The sequence below is a fragment of the Rissa tridactyla genome, chromosome 10, assembly GCF_028500815.1.
Source record: "Rissa tridactyla isolate bRisTri1 chromosome 10, bRisTri1.patW.cur.20221130, whole genome shotgun sequence".
NCBI lineage: Eukaryota > Metazoa > Chordata > Aves > Charadriiformes > Laridae > Rissa > Rissa tridactyla.
The window spans coordinates 18810638-18832378 of record NC_071475.1 but is presented as its reverse complement, the minus strand read 5'-3'; the positions used below and the strand labels follow the sequence as shown (position 1 = coordinate 18832378).

Here is a 21741-nt window from a genome sequence, read left to right as displayed (position 1 = left end):
GGTAACTTTGGACAACCTGAATAAACCTTTGATTGCAAATGTTTGACTAGTAAAGGGAAAAAATATCCAAACAACAATCCAAACCCCCACTCAGCTCTGTGACCTGTTATCTTTACGCTGGCAGTCCCACTGAAGGCTTCGCTTTCCCTCCTTTGGTAGAAAGGTGGGTTTGCAGGTGTCATCACCCATCTCCTTCCCTTGATGTCTCCTCCTCCCCAGCCAGGCTCCCAGGGGAGAAGAGACAGTGTTACCTCTGCAGGAATGTGGGAAATAGCATAAGATATGCAGAAAAGATTTGGCATGCGCAATTAGATCTTGTTTTCATCCACAGCCTCATGTGTTATTAACTGGCATGAATTTTGCCTATGTGAGTAACACGTGTCTGTCTGCCAGTCCCTCCCTCTGCCTCCTTTTGTCCCCCCGCCCCTCACAAGCAATGCTTCAGCTCAGTTCTGCCGGTTGTCTTGGGCATCTTTCTGCTTTGATATTTCTGCCCACCTTTTGGGCCATGCCGTAGAATTCAGAGTCCTCCGTGGCCTTGCTTCTTAGCTGGGTTTTTCTGCTCCTTGATCTCCAAGGGAGCCTCTTCCATGGTTTAGTGGGTGGTGGGAGTGTGTGGGCTGTCTGGGGAACGTCTCTTTGCGTGAGGGATGAAATCACATTGTGAACCTAAGCCAAGTGCAAAGCCTCCGAGCTGGTCCACTCCCTCCCACCATTGCTTTGCCATGATGCTAGCCTTACCTTCCACTCCTGCTCCATTCCTCCTTTCTCTGGTGTAGCGTTGAGGGATGAATGTCGTGGTGGAAAAAGCACCGATGGCAGTGCCGAGTAGTGCAGAGGCAATAGAGCATTGCTTTTCCAGGTCAGATGGGAGATTTGACATTTGCGCAGCCAGCGGCCAGAGTCAGGAAATCTCATTAAAAGGACAGTTATCAAGTTCTGTGGATTTAAAAGAGGGTTTTTTATTGTTGTTTCAACTTGGTGTTATTGCTCTAAGTGGAAATGTGTGTTGTTGAGTATATAGGAGGGTGCTGGAAGGACTGGCAGCCAGCTCCCTTACAGGGGTCAGGATGAAGGAGCTGCCACTCCTGGCCCTTTGTGCCGCCCCAGGAGGCAGCTCTGCCCACGGTGGACCTGGCAGAACCGGTGCCCGGCTCAGGCTGGGCTTAGCTGAAGGTGCAAAGCAGCTGAGCCCTCGGGCACTCGATGCCCTGGGCTTGTCGCCTGGCTCTGCCCAGGTCTCTTCTGCTGTGCCGCAGCAATGGTCCATCGCTGCAGAAGGACAGGCACCGCGGGTCCTGCCCTGGCTCTGTGTTTGCTCTCTGCCACAGAGCCCTGCTGAAGCAGTAAGCTGTCTTCTGTACGCCACAGCACTTCGACCTTGTTAATCACTCTGGGCTTAAATAATTACCTACTGCGACTGTTTATGTAAGAAGGAAAAAAAAAGCCACCCCATACCTTGCAATTTTGGTTGTACCTTTTTTCCCCGCTTTTCTCTCTGTGGTGCCTTGTGCGTAAATTTTGAAGTCCTGAACCTTATAACCTGCCGCAGCCGTAATTCTCAAAGCCACATGTTCTCGGTATTCTGCCTGCACCCGGCGCTGCAGAAGGGGCGCAGTTAACTTAGCTGAGGGCACCGATTTCCTCCCTCTCCCTTCAGTCGCCTTGCTTATCTGTGAAGTGTCAGGGCTCTGACTCTTTCTCTCTTTCTTTCTCTCCCTTTCTCTTTCTCGCTGTCTCTCCGTCTCTTGCAGTATGCAGTACTGGGCCAGGAGGCTGGAGCAGGAGATTGATGGAGTGATGAGGATATTTGGTGGAGTCCAACAGCTCAGAGGGGTAAGCTGTCTGTCTTTTACCTGTGCTGCCTTCCTCGTGGCAATGAATGTTCTCATCTGCAGAACTCACCTGTGTGAACACTTGCAATAAGTCACCCTCCCGGCTCACTCCATGTGCAGGGTCATGGCTGGCTGTGCTTCTGGTTGCAGGTCAATTTGATGTATTCATGGAGTGTGTGGGAGTGAGTGTGTTTTGTATCTGTCTGCCTCTCGGGCTGCATGTCACTGCCATCTGAGCATGTACCTCTGTTGTGTTTTTTTTCTATATAACACACTAAATGCATCTTAAATCCAACTAATCTTTCCTCTGGGGACTGAAGGTAGTTTAATTTGTGTTTTGATTTTGAACTTCTGTTGACAAAGCAGGAAATGTTCAAAGGATAATTTGACTATCCATTGGAAGCTCTGTGTTTTTAAATATACGTTGCAGGTAAAGATGTAATTCTTGTTTGGCTTCGGCTTCCCAGTGCACAAACCAAAAACCCGTACTGATGGTATCTGGCATCTGCCTCTTGCTCCCTGACTTAGCACCAGGGCCTGAGTACGGCAGAAGCCAGACCTCCTCTGTTCCTGGCAGCAGTGCTCCGGGTTGGGTTAGGGCGGTTACAGAATGGCTTCGTCGTGGTTTATTAGGTTTGTGGATCAAAGGGTCCTTAAGACTCTCTCTGTTTCCCCTTCCCAGTAAAACCCTGTTTCCCCTTCCCAACACTGATGTGCTGACTAGCTGTTTAGAAATGGAATAACTTGAAATTAGGGTTATGGTGTTAATCTAAAGAAAACAGGCTTCTCGAGCGTGATAAATATGTTCCCCCAGAAAAAAACATGGGGTGTATTTGTGTTTTCTCATGGCAGTGGCATGTTCTTCTCAGATGACAATGATTTGTGGGCCTCTCACTCTCTGTCTTACACTAGTAGCTATGCTGGCTTCAACAGAACTCTTCATGTTTTATACTGTTGGTTGTAACCCATTGTCTAAACAAAGAAGTTGTACTATTTTCTTTTAAATTTATTTTAAAATGAGTTTAGCTGAAGGCTTGCAAAACCCTTCGTAGTTCATCCATTCATTCGCGTTCATGAGCTCTAGAATGATGTATCTGGGCTTTGCTTGCTTTCATTTCAACTGGATTGATACAAACTTCATGCACAGCACGAACAGCATATATATTGCTTTGGTTTTAACAGGTATGTTTGATTGTATCTGTGCATTTGTGCGATGCAGTTTTGCATGATGGCAGGGTCTTAGAATCGGAGCTGGGGATGCAAGTTTTCCAGGCAATCCATAGACGTAACAGCCAGCATACTCTTTAGCAGAGCACATTTTAAAAAAAAGAAGACTGCTACTAGGTTTTGTACATGTCCTCTCCTACAATTTATTCTTATTAGCTTTGATTTTGCTCCTTTGCATGTTAAATAGGTATATCATGTAATTTTTTTAATGCCATAATTAAATCGAAATTACACCTCCAATTTGCCAGCACTTGACTCCTATTGGCCAGTCAGTCAATTACAGGTAAGAGAGCTTCCCTCTTTTTCTGTTTAATTCTTCTGATAGTGCATCACTTTAATGGAATAATACCAGATAAACTGACTACAGAGGGATCGAAGGGGTTTTTTGGGACCCTCTTGTGAAGGGAGAGAGCTGTGCACAATTATTCTATCTGGTATAAACCACCTGAAGCCAAGAAATGAGCTACTGAAAATTCCAACATGCAACCACTGGAACATACAGAAAGGACTAGTAGAGGCTGTCTGTGGATCTCCAGGGGAGAACGTGGGATGTGAAGTTCAGGTTTGAATCACAAATGCAATATCAAGTGAGTGACACTTAAAGACCACATCACTTGCTAATGCAAACTAGCGTAGCTTCGCTGATGTGCTTCATCCTGAAGAATTCAGAGCTGTGCTTGCAGAAAGTCCTTTCACCCACCAGTTGCACACGGGTTCATCTGGGTTGCAGGATGGGAGCTGCTTAATGTCATACAGTGGTATTGTAACCCACTCTGAGATGTGGTTAAAAAAAAATAAATCCATATTCTGTTGCAGGCACACTTGAAATTTAGAGGGTGGCAACTAATTCTTAAGGTTGGGACTGGGTCCATGCTTCCCTTCTTGTAAAGGGCATTACCTGAGCATGACTTGGACTTTGTATCTCACCTTGCTCCATCGTCATGCTGGCTTGCAACCAGGATGCAGGTGCTGGAGTCCAGTACCAACCCACAGAGCTGCGGTGCTCCCTGGCACAGAGTGGGCAGGCTCAGAGGAGACGGAAAGCTACTGCCTGAGGAGCAGCAGTGGGGGCCGAAACGTCCATCTAGCTGGAAGCGAATCCCACCCACTGGGATTTCTCAGAAAGGTGTATTAGTAAGTAGGAATAGATCCATGTGAGGCAGGAATGATAAAGAAAAATGGGGCAAGTAAGCCTGTTTTTTGCCAAAACTTGCTGATGTTCTTTGGGGTTGCCATGTTAGCCTGGGACATTCAAACTGTCTGCAGAGGGGGGCTTCTGGTACATAGTGATATTAGAATGATGTTAGAATTAGGGGGAAAAAGGGCTCCAGTGTCACCAAAGATGAAACTGGTCTTTCTGAACTCAGTGGGGTCTCCCGTGCAGGTGGTGGGTCCTGCTGCCAGCTCTCATGGGTCTATGAAGCCTGTAAGCGCTGGGGGTGGTGCCATGCCAGAAATGGATCTTCCCTTTCCAGTTCAGGCCTGACTATCAAAGGGACAGACCAGTGAATAATAATAAAAATACCCTCCTCTGAGGTTTGTCAGGTTTACTTATGGATATTTTTTTCCTTGGGTTGCTGTGAAAGGATGTGGACCTGTTCTTTGTTTATTGACTGAAATCGTTAACTGTTGTGGCATACAAAGCATGAAATTTATTGTCAGAAATATGGTGTCCAGGAACATAACAGTGCTGAATATTTTATCTTGCTGGAGTGCTGCCCACCCAGGAATGATTTTTATTCTAGCTCTTCAGTCATTTCCTAGAGTTGGGGTACTAAATGTCAGCTGCCTCCGCTTCCCTCCTCTCCTGCAGGGTGGACAGGCAGTCATCTCCTGTGCTTCCCCTGGGGAGATTATCCAAGTTTACACCATTCAGATGCTGCTTCGCTCAAGCGGAGTGTTTTTCTGTAGCAATTACAGAGGAGGGTGAGAAGCTCTGAGATGCAAAGGGGTGTCACGCCAGGGGCTCGCCTTTCAGCTGTGAGACACCACCTCATTTCTCTCCTGATGTCCAGACCTTGAAAATACTGAAGTGCAAATGTCCCCGTTGGTCACATGGGCTGTGGTGGGGCTACACGTAGATCTGAACGCTGTGGACTTGGGGCTGTAGAGAGGACCGTGGCCTTGCTGGGCTGATTCTCTGCCCATTGAAGTTGGCGTTCAGCCCTTTGGGTGCTCGTGGTGCAGCATCGTGTTGGCTCCTGGCGTGTCTCAAAACAAATCCCAGCACTTGGAGATTATGGCATGTTGCTTTGCCCCTCTGTCCTCTCCTCCCTTGTGGCTCACCGGAAATATTTGAGAGCACAAATCATTGCTAATTTAACTCTGACTGGCACAATGATATGTGGAACCCTAAAATGCTGGTTGAGTAGCTTAAAAGTCTTTAAATAATAATTTCTAGAATAAGGAATATTACACTAAAAACCCAGCTCCCTGACTTCTATTCTTTTTCTGTTAGTGACTTTCTTCATGGCTACAGTGGACCCTTCATCACTTTGCAGGACAAGAAAATGTTTGGTTTTGACATTTCCTGCTGCACTGCACTAAATTTCTGTTTCTTCCAGTGTTTTGGCACAAGTAAAAGTCTTCTAGTCAAAAGTGGACAAATTTGTTGTGTTTCCAGCCTAGATGTTTTCTGCGTGTGGCAAAACCTGCTCCTGGGTAGACTCAGTGGGCGAGAGAGATTTCCCGTGTTGGTGCAGCCCTGTCCCAACCTACCAGGGCCCTGCTGTGCCGGCACTCGTGGTGGAACCGATGGCAGCAGAGCCGTGTGTGCTGCTGGGTTTTGTGCCTCGCTGAGCATTTCCCCTGGATGTTGCATTAAACCTTCCTTTCTCAATAGCCGGGCTGAGCTTGCAAGTCTCCTCTGGCTTGTTATCTAAATTGTGTTTGATCCTGTGGCTCCTGAGGTGAGCAGTTGGCTGGTCAGACCACCTCCTCCCTCTCTTCTAGTACCTTTTATCTGTGGCTGCCTGTTAATGGGCTTGTTCCTTTGCTGGCAATTACTGAGGGACCCAAAGCCTTCAGAATGAGATGGGGGAAAAACTAAGCAGTGTAAGTGCCGAGCCCCCTTTTCTGCTCCTGTCTTTCTTTCTGCCCTTCTTTCTGTCTGCCTTTCCTGAGGGCTGCTTCAGTAGCAGAGACAAGCACTCACCCGGAGGCATGGCACGCTGGCAATGAAGCCTCTCCCCGTTCAGCAGACAGGCGTTCGCAGGGGCAGGGTGAGTGGCAGAGCTGGACCTGGGGTTTGGATGAACAGAGCTTCCAGTCTGGAAGGCTATTTTTGCCCCCTCCTGCCCTTTCCTCTGGGCTGTTGAGGGAAGCCAAGAGACAGTGTCTGGATCTGCCTTGCCGCCATACGACTGGAAGGTGTGAGTACTGCTGGCCTTGGTGGTGAGGAAACACACAGTTCATAAAGGTCCAGATGGCCCCAAACCTGAGCCCAGGGTGAACCAGAGCAGAGCTGGGCAGGCAGCGAGCTTCTGCGTGAGCTACGCTTGGTCCTCAACATGTGGGACTGCACGGAAGGGAGGATGAGCCCAGGGAGAGGGTGCCCTTCGGGATGCAGCCTGCTACCCACAAGGCCTTTGCTGAATGTGGCAGAGCAGAAATGGCTGGACTTGGTCCTTGTAATCAATGTCTTATTTTACTTCAGTGGATTTTTCGTTTCTCTGTCTTTTCTTCTTGCTTGTTATCGTGTGCTGTTTTCTCAGCTTTGTTTTGCCAGTTTGGCATCTCTGCCTGGCAAAAGTGCTGCTGTTCATTCATCTGGTCTTTTGTGAAAGGGAAGGACAAATCCTGCTGGCCAGGTTTTGGGGCAGAGTGACCAGGATCTGTGCAGGCGTCCCCACCTTTGTCCGCCTCGCAGCATCACCTGCAGCCTGCCTGTCCCTTCTGCTCAGTGCTGCTTCTCTGATACATCACTTCGTGCTTTCAAAGTGTGGCCGACCTTGACTCGAGGCAGCCACAGGTGAGGAGCTGTGGTTGAGCTGTGCACAAACAGGAACTTGGATTTAAAAATAATAGTAGACTAGCAGAGTTTTGGCTTGGATCTGAAGAGCTGAAGTGGCATCCACCTTGTACGTTACTGCAGTCGCTAGCACTCCTCCTGTGGTAGGGTCTCTGCAGTGCCGAGTATTTCACATGGCTGTGAGAGTGCATTCCTCACAGGACTGCTGGGACAGAGCTAGAGAGTCTCTTTAATACCAGCACTGGGAGGTAAAACGTGCTCTCATCAAAGGAGCTGCCAAGGTTTCCTGTTCAACTTTTTTGATCTTGGGTAACTACTGGCACAATAGGAACATAGCCGAAATCTTCCAAGTAGCTGTGATATTACATGATGTTTAATTTGCTCTTTTGTGTTCTCTGGGTATAGAAACACTCACCTGGTCATTCAGTAGGGCTGGAGAGTTTGGAAAGTGTTTATGGGATTTTTAAATGAATGATGCTGGAGAATCGGAGCCCCCCTGCACAGGGCTCTGCATGCAGTGTCTGAGGAGCATGTCTGCTTCCAGAGGGCCCTGTCAGATGGACTGGGCATTTACAGAAGGACAGTGACGTGGTCCTTAGACATGTCAGAGTTGGGAATAAGATGCTAATCTTCTGATACCCAATCCAGTACCATAATCCCCAGTCTGGACTTCAAAACGCTGTAGCAGAGTGCATCTGGCCTTTTCCTTCTGAGGAGTGAGTGCCGGCCTCTGGAGTGGGAGACAACAATGCCCAGTGCCTGCACTGCGCTCGATGAGCTGGGAGAAGGAGTTTGAGCCCAAAGCTTGGGCAACACACACAGCCAGCTGCTTCTGCTGCAGCAGCGCAGAATGCCAGCCTTCTTCCAAATGCTGCAAGGGAGGAAGGACCTAATTGAGTTTTCCAACAGCTAGTGCCCGTCCGGGGGCTGACCGAGAGTGTGGACGCTGTACCCCAGCGAGATGACGCCTAGCTCCGTGCTCTTGACTCCCAAGCTCATGCATTATCTGTCTGATCCTTGCAGTTTCTCCCTTTTCCCTCCCCCTCTCGTACCAGCGTGCACACAGCCTGCTTCCGCACACCATTGCTGTGCCCTCCCCTGCTCCTCATGTTTGATAAGAGGAAGTGTGCGATGCCAGATAAACACATTCCTGTTCCAAACTGCTTGGGTTTATTTTAATCTGCCTGGGCCGTTCAGCAGCCTCAGCACTCTGTTCAGCACCGAGTGCAAAGCCAACAGTATATTATCAAGGAGGAGCACTTAAATGTCCTTAGCCTTGCAGGGGCTTGGGTGGCGGGGGGAGCTCCTCTGCCGCCCTTTGCTTGGGCCGGTGTCTCCCATCGTTAGTCTCTTTACACCCATCGTCTTACTTCTCCCTCTTTCTCTCTACTAGAACCATATTGCATCCGTACAGGGAGATGTCAGGGAAACATATGCTCCAGCTTTTAGTACATTTGCATAATTAGAGTAATGTGTATGAATAATTTATAGCTGTATGTGGCTGCTCAGTGTGTGACGTTAGCACCCCTCGCTAAATCCTTTCCAGTGGGTGGTGCAGATCCTGCACCAGAGCCATTGTGCCGATGCAGCGTACAGCCTGGTGGCAGATGCAGGGGCCCTGCTTTGAGAGATCGGGGTGTGCATATATATATGTGTGTGCGTGTATATCTATATCTGTCTATCTTGTTGAGAAAGATGGGCTTTTACAGTTGTAGGGGAAGAGCAGGTTGGAAGTCTCAGAGGCTAAACTGCCTTAGACTCCTAGGCTCAAATCTTGCTCCGTTTATGCAGCAGCTGTGAATTAAAATGTTCTGCAACATTTGAAAGCTGAGGCAGGGATTTTTTCCAGCAGGACTCAGGTGTGACTAGTTTGTTAGTTTGTGTGCCAGGTTTATGGGGTTTTTTCAAATGACTTTTTCAGATCATAAAACTTAGCAGCTTGCAGGGGGTTGGGGGGGATAAACTTGCCCGTACTGTGTCACAGAGCCTGATCTCAATCAGTTGGTCAATAAATAGTAGCAAAGGATTGCCAGGGCACTGTCTCACTATTTACCAGCTCTTTAGTGTGCGAGTTCTCGTGCTGGAAAGCCCAGAGTCCCAGGTAGGTTTCCTAAAGGAGTGATTTAAGTGGTTGAATGCTGGTATTTATGTTCCAGTTAATTTTAGCTTAAACTATATTTGGTCCTTTCCAAATGTTTGAGAGCCTCGGCTGGAAAGCACTGTGTAAACCGGAATGAAATGCAGGCATGCACAGTTACTAGCTCATTAGCATTATCCACTGGGAAACTGAGGCAGGTGGTTAAGCTGAGCAAGTGTGCATAACGAACGCGTGGTGCAGCCTGGGCTGTTCTCCGTCATGTGTACAGCCAGCGGGTCCTTGGAGGGGTGTGTGTTTAGAAGGGTAACAGGCATAATAATAGTCCTTAAAGCCCTCGCTTTGAACCTTTTCACTTTACAGAATTACTTAGTAAAGATAATATACTTGCAGCTAGTTGGTGAGTTAGCAAGATCAGAGGGGATTGCCGTTGGGTTTTATGGAGTCATTTCTGATTTATATTGCTGTCAGTGACAAGTTAAATGAGCCCAGCTTTCAACAGACTGATGTTCAGGTGCATGCATCTCCTGAGTGGGCTGCTCTGCGCTTCGTGTCCAAAAACATAGCTGATGTACCAAACCAGTCAACAACCATGTTTGTAAGATCCTCATGAATATTCAGTGAAACTCTTACAATTGATGGTGTTGCCATTACACAGGCATATGAACCCCTGGGAATGATGAAGACCTTGGTCGATGTTTCTGGAAACCTCCCAACTGAAGGAGCCTGTGTGGTCCCCACATCCCTTCCAGCTTAAATCGTTACCTTCAGACTGCGTTCAGAAACAAAGCAAGACGAAATCCAAACCAACCCTGCCAGAATGTGGGATGAATAATTAGGTGGAGATCATTAAAGTTTGCCTCCTTAAAAACATACATAGATTATTCTTTAATGGAAAGTTAATTGTTTTATTATTCTCTCCAGATGGTTCTTTTCCTTTACATTCCCAGGGGAATTGATATAGCCTGGGATTCAGTCTCCTGTGAGCAGGGCTGATAACTGAAAAATCAACTGTACTGCTGGTCGAGATACAAAACAATAGAAAATAAGCATACATATTCCATCAAAGTTTCAGATTGTAAATATTATTTATAGGCTGCAAGTGTCCCCTCAACTTGAAACGCTGCAGGCTGTTGAGGTTACATTTCTCTTCCCGGTAGGTTTGCCAAGCAAACGCTTGGTATCAGGCACTACCAAATCCTGGTTTTCATGCGGCTGATCCATTGCTTCCAAATACTGGACTGCAGAGGAGCCTGCAACTGGCAGTGCTGAAATAAGCGGTTGTACTAAAAGGTTTAAAGCAGGAAGCTGTTCTTAGATGCTTGGCGTTATTGTGTGGAGGAAGCAATAAGATGTGTCACGTCTCCTTTGTTCTGCAGGTAGAAATGCAGGAGGGCTTGGGAAGGTGGGGAGAACACGGTGGAGGTGACTTCTCAAGGGCACAGTTGTGGTTTTTATGTTCTAGCATGGCTTCAACCTGGAAGATTGCAGCTGCGAGCTTGCATGTTAAGTGAGCGTATTTATCGTTTCTCATTACAACACATCACCTTTGACATCTGATGTGAATAACTTGAATGGGCCCCTTATTTCAAACAGCCAGCCATGCTGACCTGTCGGCCTGCAATGATTCTGCTGGCTTTGTAGGTACTTATTTCCTTTTAATTATTTAGAGTTAAAATGTTATTGTAAGGGAGGGAGAGTGAGCGGAGTCTGATATTAGCTCAGCCTTGCCTTCCTCATTGAAGTCCAGATGCTCTGCTTATATTGGAGAGCTTTGCTCAAAGGCTGAGGACCTCTGCTGTGGTTAAAGCTGTGGTTTGCTGGCGCTGTTGAAAGAGATGGCTCTGCTTTTGGGGGGAACTGCCTCTTGGGAGACTCCAGATCTCGGTAACCTTCAGGGATCTGCAGCTTTCCAACACTTGTATCCGTTGCAGCTTATTTGGCTGATGCTGCATACAATGAGCTTGGAAAAACTCCGTGCTCTTTTGTGTCTTAGGGATAAGCCAGGCATTCTCGTGGTGTGAGAGGTTGTATCCAGAGCAGAGGGAATGAAGGCAGAAAGGAAGATGAACAGGCTCAGGAGGAAATGTAGCAGGAAGCTGATGAATTTGGTTATGAATTCTCCTCTCCCTTCTGTTACTCTCGGTCTGGTCAATGCCAACTGATGCAAGTGGACCATCTCCTCTTTGATTTGATATATTTTGGAGGATTTCTGTTTCATTTTGGGGGATTTATATTTGTGTCCGGTCCTTGTGATTCAGTTATTCTCTGGGCTCCAGATTTTATTGACTTGTTTCCCTTTTCTAACTGACCTTTCACACCTGTAAGCGTCCAAGACAGATTTCGTATGTGTTTGTTCAGCACCTACCATAACCAATAGCGTCATGCTTTTTGGACACTGACCATAGTATAAATATTAAATAGTAAGTAAGAGCACTGAGAAAAATCCTGTCTGAATGAAACATGAGATTTGCTTGTGTGAAGAGATGCTGTGAATGGGAGGCATGGCTATTTCTATCAGAGCAGTTCCCTAAATGCGGGGTGATGTGTCTCGGACTAGTAGCAGGATCTAGATGTTTGTCTGTGTCAGAGGAGGCACTCTAGGGACTGTTTAAGCAGTAGCATTAGTTATCATCTGCTGGATGCCCAAGTGAAGCCTTTGCTCGTAGCTAGGAGGCAGGGAGCAGATTTTCAGTTCCCTGCTGTGACTGTAAGGCCAGGTAAATAGAGAAGGAGGAGACAGCAGGGGGTTTATGTGACTTGAGGAGCAAAGAAGATTGTAATGGTAAATGTTGGATTACTTTTAAAAACAAGTAGGTCATTGAAGATACCATGGTTGGTGAACAGAAAAAGAAAGAAAGGCGGATTTATTCCTTGTTCTTCTAAAGATTTGTTACACTGTAAAGCTCACTTCGCTGCTCAGCGTGCTGTCATTTTTAATTTTGGAAGTTCTTTGTTTCTGTTTTTTGTCAGTGGTCCAGCAAGGATGACACTGGACCCGAGATTAGGACCTGGGATCTCCAAAGGAGCCTTGGTTCCCAGTTCCCTGGGCACTGTGAGTAGGGCCTCACCATAGTGCTTGCTGGGAACATCAGCTGGTGTTTCCGTTTCCTGCTCTAGCAGGGGTTTGCCTGTGACCCTGCGGTACTTAAGACAAATTGTTTAAAATTTAAATTGTTGTTTGTCTTATGCCCCTTCTGCAGAGTGCTAGCATGCAAGAAAAGTATCTGTCTCCATCCCTGCTTTTTGCAGTTGGGAAAGGATCCAGTGATAATTATTTGACATGAAGTATTTACATAGAGTATTCATAGCGTTAGTACTGGTATGTCTGATTCTGAGTATAAATGATAGCTCCAGTGTGCTCTTAAACTCTCAGTGTCTTGGTGTTCATTGAAAAAGAAATCATAGCATGATAATACCATGCTTACATCTAGTGCATTTCATGGCTGATTATTAAAATTACTTGCAAACAAGTTTGCTCTCACATCTCAATACAGAAGAGAAGAAAAACATTACAGTCTGTCCACTGTAAGTAGGTAAATTGAGGCTCAGGCGAGGGAAATCCTTACTCTGACCAGTGGGTCCGATGGAGGGCCGGGGAGGGAACTGGTGAATCCTGACTCTAGGGCTTATCTTCCGTAATAAAAGCTGTTCTGTTTGTCACTTCAGGCTCATTACTACATCTGCTAGCACAGAGCAATGGATCCTAGGAAATACAAGTGAGACAGACAGACTTTCAGCTTTGAATTCTCCCTTAGGAAACTTATTTCTGGCATGTTTCACAAGCGGCAGCTTCTTGTTTATATTCATAGGGTTTATAACATGTGGTATTTTCTCTTTGGCTCTGCCCCCAGCTCCCTGCCGTGACCAGGTGATATGCCTGCCGCCTTGCCTTGCCTCTGCTGTTGGTGCGAGTTTGGAGGGCTGTGCTGCTGATGCAGAGCCCGAGCAGCAGTTGATTGCTAGCTTTCCCTCCTCCTTAGATGTGTGCTAGCTCTCGAACGACATTTTGAGGTGCCTGAAGCATTCTGTGGAAGAAAATTAATTGGTTTTGACAAACCACAGCAGTCCCTTGGGTGCCTGGGAGTGCAACATTTATTGAAACCAGGCAGGAAATCAAAACGCTCTGGTGTTCATTCACCTCCAGTGCAGCTGTATCAAAAAAATAATAATAAAAAATCCTTAACCTTCCTCTGGATTTTTCACTCTGACATTTGGATCGTCCAATAACTTTCTAATAAAACCTCCTTTTTCTTTTGAAAAAGAGTTTAGTGGTCATGAAAGATGCCAGAATGACAGCCCAGGGAGTAGATGGTCTCTGTTTACCCACAGAGCAAACGCAGCATCAGGGCAAACGTACTTGCCATTGTACTTCCACCTTGACCTGCAGCATCCCAAAGGAGGGGAGGGAATTGCAGTTTTTTGTCACTTCTAGACTTGGCCTCTCTGCTTACACAACTCAATAAGGAATCAGGCTTCTCCTGCTATTGCAAAACAGTATTAAGGAAGGATTTTTCCTCACAGCTGTAGATATAACAACTTCAATGCAAACCTCAAACTGAAAGCACTCTGCTAGCAGAAACCACCTCCTAGCCCCACTCTTCCAGGAGTCTGGCCCGTCTTCCTAACATATTGGTTACAATCTGATTCATTTCTAAAACATATGCTGATACCCAGCGCGAGTTACAACCATTCCTGTTGGCAGAAGATGACACCTATATCTGTGAAAGGTGTGCTGCGGTGCATAGCCCCCGCTGCGACTGTGCCTACAGCGACGTGGATGCCCGTCAGTGGGACAGTGGCTTGAGGTCTCCGGTCTGCTCTGAGCAGCCTTGCTGATGGGAGTCATTAAGTTACCATCAAGTTTGAATTAGTTCACCTTTGAAGAAAAATAACCAGCAGTGTTCTTCATACTACCCTGAAGGCAAGAGTGGGAAATGAGGGTAGCGGTTTTTAAACAAAAGCTAGTTACTGCCCAGGTGCAGTCACTAAATAGGGTTGTTTGTAGTGTTACTACATGAGGTGTCCACCTGTCAGCCTGTGAAGTGGCGTGTGATTTCTGGACTATGCCCTGCTTGATAGGGCTGTGGAACCTTTTTACAGGTCGTCTGCTGTCTGTGGGCATCCCCAGGAAGGGTGTCAGTAGGGGAAAACCATATGCTTTGAGCCTGTAGGATTAGGGTTATCGTGGGTCCTAGCCTCAGGGACAGGAAAGAGTACTGGAGCTACTGGAAAGAACTGGGGAAAGGACTCACAGACAAATGATGCAACAGAGTTATTCAGCCCCTCCAGGAGCCTTATTGCAGCAGATTTTTGGGCGGTTGGCGGGTTTTTTCTTCTGTTGTCCACCACCACAGGATTTATATGGGTATGGTAGGGGTGAGCACTCTGAATTCAGTAACGGGTACCTGGGGGAAGCTGTGTGTTAGGCAGAGGGTCCTTGTGCGTGTTCTCAGCGGCTGCAACCTGGGACACCAGGGTAAGAAACCAGCCTTGCCCTTAGACTGTCGGCGTGGTTAGAAACCCTGCAGGTGGACTGAAGCTACTCCTAACTGCGGGGGTGGCAGAGATGGGGAAGTGATGAGGACAGAGGAATCATGTGCTTCTAAAGTCTTGCTGTGAATTGTCTCTTTACAGTTCGTGCTTGCAGAGTCAGAGCAGGGGTGCGTGGTGTCTGTAAAAGGGACAGATGGGGAGACCAGCCTTAGCAGGTCCTTGAGACAGAGCAGGTAACGTGACTGCGGCAGCGGGTGGAGGAGTGTGAATGGCTGCTCGCTCTGCGTCATGGGGAGACGGTGAGAACTCCTTAAGCAATTAATTAGCGCAGCTGAGAAGCTGAACTCAGTGCTAAAGGTGATCTGCAGTTGTACCAACAGATATGCACACTGGCTTTATTTTTCTGGCTTGGAACCTAGCTGGGGGCTTGTCTTGGTGGTTGTTCATGAATAGCTTGTAGAAGCATTGCAGTATCTTGTAGAATAGCTTGTAGAAGCATTGCCTTAAAAGTCCAGTAATGTGGGAGGCCGAAGAGGGGGTCATCAGCAACCTTAAATGCAGTTTTGGCACATCTGGGTACTGTAGGAGAAACACTCGCACGTGAGGTCCACGGCAGAGTGGTGCTTCCACGTTGTAGGACAGCACCATCCCACCTGTCTGATGTGAGCTCATGTGGAGGGAGATAAATGGGCACCAGCACTCAGGAGGAAGGTCACAGGGGTGGTCAAAGGTTTGCACTAGCAGGGACTGTGACCTGAGTGCTGGCAGAGTCAATGCACGGAGTGGCAGCACTGCTCTCTGGAGTCACTGCATGGGTTTCTTCTTTACCTTTTTCCTCTTCTAATCGGTCTGCTTTCTGGCATAACAATTACCTACTTTGGATATCAATGTCTGTAGGAAACTGACTCTAGCTAAAATTGTAAATTAATTGCTTTGAAGCTTATGTCCCAGATGTCAGTAGTGATAGATACTGTTGAGTGGTTTCTAGCTAGAGAAGACTTTGAGCGGTGTCATTTTTCATGGGAAAACTTCCCATATGCTTCTCCAAGAGGCTTTTCTGGGCAATTAAGTGACATGCGGTATGCAGAGATAACATGAATTCAGAGAGCTTTTGTATTTCATCTCCTATGACATATCATAGGTACTATGGAAGTGGTCACCGTGGTTTTGGGCCTTGGTCTTAGTTACTTCTACAGGAGCAGGATTTGCCACCCCAGCGATCACCCGTAACCAGCAGGGCTCCTGTGGTGTTTGTTGTATGAACAGTGGTACGCTGTGAAGCTGGGATGCGGGAGGATCCGTGGCAGAGGGAATCCCATCCTAAGGACAAGGGAGCCCACTGAATGGCAGAGTAGGATACTCAGTCTTGCACTGCAGAGGGCATCTCCAAATGACACCAAGGCTTTTCAGCTCCTGAATCGGTGGGATGTCTGGGAACAGAGGGACAACGCTCCGGACAAGTTTTAAGTGTCACAGGAGTGAAGATCCTTTGATGCAACTGAATGGCACCTTCTTTCCCTCTCTTATTTAACAGACTAATAAAGTTCTTCTCAGAAGGAGCATCTGGCTGTGTAGGGAAAATCAAAGCGTGCTGCTGCTCACATCTAGGGCAACCGGACAGAGAAGTCTAGGGGAAGAATCAGCAAAAATCATCATTCTGGACGCATGCAGGGTCTCTTGCAGCCCTTGACAAAGGAAGGGTACAGCATGGACTGTGAGTTAGGAGGCGGCTTTTAGAATCCCCCACAGAGAATATCTTCTGGTAGTGCTGGTAGCTTCAGTCAGTTTGGGAACCGAGGTGTGGGCTGCCCGGGTCCCTGCATGGCTCTGTGCACCGTGCCATCTGCCTCTGTGCCTCCCAGGAGTGGAGCCCTCTGGTTGAGATTTTCCTTGCCTGGCTCCTTTGTGCCAGCAGTCCTGAGGTTCCTACTGCTTTGCATTGCAGCCGTGTGTCAAGAAATCCCAGCTCCTGAGGTCAAGTGCTAAGCGTTTGCTTCTTTATCAGATATTTACTTAGGAGGATTTCATTATACTGAATCTACTAGCTTTGAATAAATTCACATGCAGTAAATTTATTCTTGTTCTTTTTGAAGGGAGTTCTGTGCTAGAGAAAACTTTGAAGACGACCATTTATACGAAAAGCAATTACTTTCCGCGTAATTTTGTATGTATTTTACTGCAGATACTGTATTTCTATTTGACTATGAGCTTTCTACTAAGTGCCACTGCTGTGCTGGAAGTGGAGGAAGTTAGATGCTTGAATTTGTGGTGCCCCAACAGTTTGACAGTTAACACTGGATGTATTTGTCTATGCACTTGTTTGAACAAGCTCCACCTCTCTGAATAAAGCTGCACGTTGATCTTATCAGAGTCCACTTGCAGTTGCTTCATGTGAAGGCGGGGGGGGGGGGGGTTGGTTTTATTTTCTTGGTTTTCTTGGCGTTGGTTGGTTTTTTTGGCAAGACCAGTGCGTCAGCTTCTGGTTGCTGGATTTCTTCAGCCAGGTGGCAGGGATGATCTTACGTGACACTGCAGAGGGCATCTCCAAAGCCTTGTCACTCACTTCATGAGTATCCAGTAACTGTACTCTGCAACAGGGGTGAGCTGAAGTATTGGCAAAAGCAGCTTACTATATGATTTGGAATAATAAACAAGCCTGTAAAAAATCCATCTGCAAGTAAGTTTCAAACATGTGGTAGGGGCAAAGCTGAATTCTTCACTTCAGAGGTTTGCTCTGGCAATAAGCTGTAATGCCATATGCACAGGAATTCTTTCCGGTGCCTCAGCTGCAGCCCTCTGTGCACAGTATCTCCTGCAGTCCCTTGGCCAAGTCCGAAACAAAGCAGGAGGAAAAGCTCAAGTAAGAGTTTAGGCAGTTTGGTCTGATAATCCATCAAGTCCTCTCTCCACTGGTTTATTTTACGTGCTGTGCTTCAGTGGAAGGAAAACCGACAGGTAGGTCATTCAGCAGCACCTCTGCGCTGAACAGAATAAAAATACTTGGTGGTCCCTGTGATAAAAAAGCAATGCTTTGGGGATGGAGGTTTGATTTACCAAAATTGCTGGTTTTATAGATATTGATGGTGATAATAGCTGCCCATCCTCCATTTAAATGTGCTCTTAGCATTTCCAGAGTGCAAGTATGTGCATGAATCCTTTTGAAAATGGACAAGGGAAAATGGGAGGGACGTGCATGAAAGGGAAGCATGTTCATATTAAAATCCAGAAGGGTAGAATATTTTTTTTTTTCCCTCCAACATAAGTTTCTCGTTAACAAGATTTGTTTCATTTAGAAGTATCTAATTGTCTGGTTTAAAAAAGGAAAACCAAACCAAAACAAAAACCTTAAAGACTTGTAGGTCCCTGTTAAATTGCAAATTCTATATTCTGTGCTGGATTATTGTTTTATGGGAACCAATGATAGCTATAGCGCACATCTCTACATATTTCATCAGAATGCAAAAAATGTTTTTCAAGGGAAATTACTATACAGAAAAGAAATCAATTAATTATAAACTATCGCTGTTATAATGTACAATACTTGTGCTCAAGCCCGAATCTGAAATGAACAAAACACTTGTCACCTGAATGGCCCTCAACGTCCCAGTCTAAACTTTGTGGCTAGCTTTAGCCCTTGCAATAGACTGAAGGGAAGAATCACACAGTGACTTTCCTGTTACTGCTGTAATGACCTAGACAGAAACATTTATCTGAGCATTGCTATGGTGTGAGAATGTCATAGAGCTTTCTGGGCTGTTCGTTATCCCGGTAAGCCACTTGCATCTGGAGGAATCACACAGCCCACTTGATTTTTGACCTTTTTTCCTTGCGTGGCATTTGTTTTAGGATTTCATGACAAATGAAAAACTTATTTCTGGATCAGTAGGTCTGTGAAGTTTCACTTAGTCCAGACAGGGCACAAACTTGAGCTGATTTGCTGAAAGTAGTTGGTAAGGACATTTGTGGTTGGGTCCTGTCCCTGTCTTGAGCCCATTCTGTGAGCCTGGGTAGGTCCTTGACCCCTGTGCATCGTCCTGGTGTAGAAATATATTGGTGGACTTCCATCCATCCAATGTGAACTCGGAAATCCTCAATGCAGGAGAGAAGTTAGTAACACCCTCCACAGAAAAATTTAGGGGCAAATTGCACACTGTTGGTTATTTTTAACAGGAAACCAAAAGAAAAATAAGGATGCTGTGAGTGTTTTTGTAATTCATGTTCTGAAGTTGACACTCAATAGGTAGAAATTAGCCTGAACAGAAAGTAAAGAAAAACTTTGGGTACAACAGGGCTTTGCACTGCTTTGCTAGTATTCACTGAAAGGTACATTTTGGCAGATTTCTAGCTTCAGCTTTTTCGTGTGCTGTTATAACCCTCTTCGGAGACATCCAGCAAACCTTGGAAAAATCACACATGTGAACTCACTTAAATCACACACACACACACACACACACCCCCCAAGCTTCTAAATGGGGATTTAAGGCTCAAACTGCTTCTAGTTGTTGAGGTCTGCCTCAGTTTTGGTTATTTTTCTCATGAAAGACTGAGCAGAAGCGAAATCGGTGCTGTAATAAAAGGTGTCCCTGTTTCATAAGGACCTTAAGAGCAGCTGTTGAGGACAAACATTAGCCTAAGAAGGTCTCCAGGGGTTGGCTTTGACGGAGGTAATCTTTCTTGTAATACCGTTCCTAATGTGGATCTCTGTTAGCTATATGTAATAATTTCTTCCTCTCTGTTTGTTCTGGTAGATCTCTAGGGCTGCTTGTATGTGCTGTAGAATATTTACCGTATTTCTTTCCATCTATTTTGTCATGGTCTTACAATAGGTATCTGTTGCAGAACAGTTCTCTTCTAAATGCGTAGCGCTCCTCCTAGTTTCTCTCTTACCCCTTATAGCAGGTTTTTGTCTGCATCTCCCTCAGATGTCCTTCTCTGAGCGTTGCACCTGTGAGCGGAGGGTACTTCATATCGCAGTTGCATTTCCTGCTTGTGGTATTTGCAGTGTTGGGAGCAGAAGGGAGAGGAGCAGTAGAGCAATGGTTGCCTCAGTATCCTCTGATTCTCACTGTTGGCTCCTGTTCAGATATGTCAGTTGTCCAACAGATACTTAGGATACTACGGTATCTACGTACTAGTTACCTACAATCTCAAGCTTGTTGCGTATGGTCCTGGTGTATTTCCTCGGCAACTCTTTCCTGTTTGCTATTCATTTCTCCTGTCCTGACACTGGCTGTTACCAAGTGTCATCTTGATGCTTTGAGATGTCTGGAGGTGTTTTAGGAATCCTGTTACTCCTACTTCTCTTTCTTTGCATCTCTTTTGCTGTATAGATGATACCGTAATAGAGTAACACCTCATGGAGGAAACTGTTGGGTTGTGGATGCCCCATCCCTGGAAGTGTTTGAGGCCGGGTTGGATGGGGCTTTGAGCAGCCTGGTCTAGTGGGAGGTGTCCCTGCCCATGGCAGGGGGGTTGGAACTAGATGGTCTCTAAGGTCCCTTCCAATTCTAACCGTTCTGTGATTCTGTTACCACTTGATCACATTTATCATTGCTTTTTCCTGCTTTTTTTTTTCTCCATGCTTTGGATTAACCTAAAAATGTTTTGGTCAAATACTGAGGCACCTTAAACCACAGAAGAACAAGTCTTCTCTAAGAATAATATTAGAACTCTTGTTCAAATCTTCCTCTACTTTGCCACCTCAAAACCCACCTTCACCCCTATGCCACCCCACCCATTATACGTGCAACTCCAATGTTTCTGGTGGCAGATAATTTCTTTTATTTGTCATCTAGAGCTCTTCTGCAGCCAGAGGCACTTGGCAAGTGGTGAATCAACAGGATTGTCCAAACTGTCCCAGGGAGGGCCTTGGAGATTGCCGGGTGTCATCCAGAGCTGGACCTCTGCTTCCTCCCGGGGAGACCTGGGGCTGCGTCACCCCTCTGCCGTCGCCTAGGAAGGGAAGAGATCCAGCTGACCAAAGTCAATTACTTTGTCAATGAGGATAAATAAGGATCATAATCCAATTGTTATGGCAATTGCAATGCAGTAAACTCGAGGCACCTTTCCAAGGCTTCTATATTTATACCTCACTCGTTTAAAGCAAAAGGAGGCAGACCAGCTTTTCGCAGGCTTTCCCTGTGTCCTGAACAAAGCACCCACCTGGGGTGGTTGATAGATGTCTGTAGAACCATCTCTTACTGTGTCTTACTGGTACGCTCTGTGTCTAGCACCAGGGACTGAAGCCTGATGGTGGCTTATAGAATCATCATAGAATCAAATAAAAATAACAAATACATAATAAATAAATAATAATTCTTGTCACTATAGTTCCCAGCTGTACAGCATTGACTCCACCCACTCAGGACAAAAATTTAGCCAACAGCTACAGATGGTGATCCCTTGTACCAAAAATATGGGAAATTAGAACTATTTCATTTAAAATCTAAGTTCATAGTCTTTTTAATGTGAAAATACAGCATAGCATTCAAGCTTGTAGTACCTAAGGCTACGAGTGAAGGAATTTTCTGGACGTCTATAAGCAAATCTGAACAAGATTAAGTATTAATTATCAGGTCCTTTCAGGAACCTGTCTTAGTTTTTTCTATGTTCCAAATGATTATAATAACAGATAATGAAGACAAATTTCCCATAGCTGTAACTGGAAGCTTGGTACGGGCTGTATTGAGGCAACCAGGTCATACTTTTGTTAAATTATTAAAGATTGTTGTATCTACTTACTCGGGTACAATGAAGTTAAGTCAGCAGCACAGCACCTACAACGCGGGGTCTAACGTTCAGTAGACCTCTTCTACAGGTAACTTGTGTGCGGTGCGTTTGTTCTAATGGCTCGTGGCTGCTGCAGGCAAGGCGTGTGCCGTGACTACGTGTACAGTGGTAGACCACATGTCCACCATCCTTCAAGGTGGAGCTGCTGGGCCCCACAGCGACAGTGGTCGGGGGCTCGGAAAACACAAAGGTGTTGAGTCTCCAGGACTGATCTCTCCTGGTCTCCTCCTACGTAGAGACCTGTGTTCCCACGCTCGCTGCGAAGTCATAAAATCAATTACAAATTAAAGGCCAGATTCATGAGTTCACTTCAGCTGCCGTAGTGGTAC

General features: G+C 46.2%; 1 protein-coding gene across 3 annotated transcripts in view; it reads left to right on the top strand.

Moving 5' to 3' along the window:
- The window catches only part of CACNA2D2 (calcium voltage-gated channel auxiliary subunit alpha2delta 2), a 226210-nt gene that overhangs the window by 23851 nt on the left and 180618 nt on the right, over nt 1–21741 (top strand). For all 3 annotated transcript variants that reach the window (XR_008468742.1, XR_008468741.1, XM_054216511.1), the window contains exon 2: nt 1755–1836. Coding sequence is in view for 1 of the 3 variants with exons in the window: in XM_054216511.1 (XP_054072486.1) it covers nt 1755–1836 (82 nt within the window). In the remaining 2 variants the exon portion in view is untranslated. The remainder of the gene's footprint in view (nt 1–1754; nt 1837–21741) is intronic.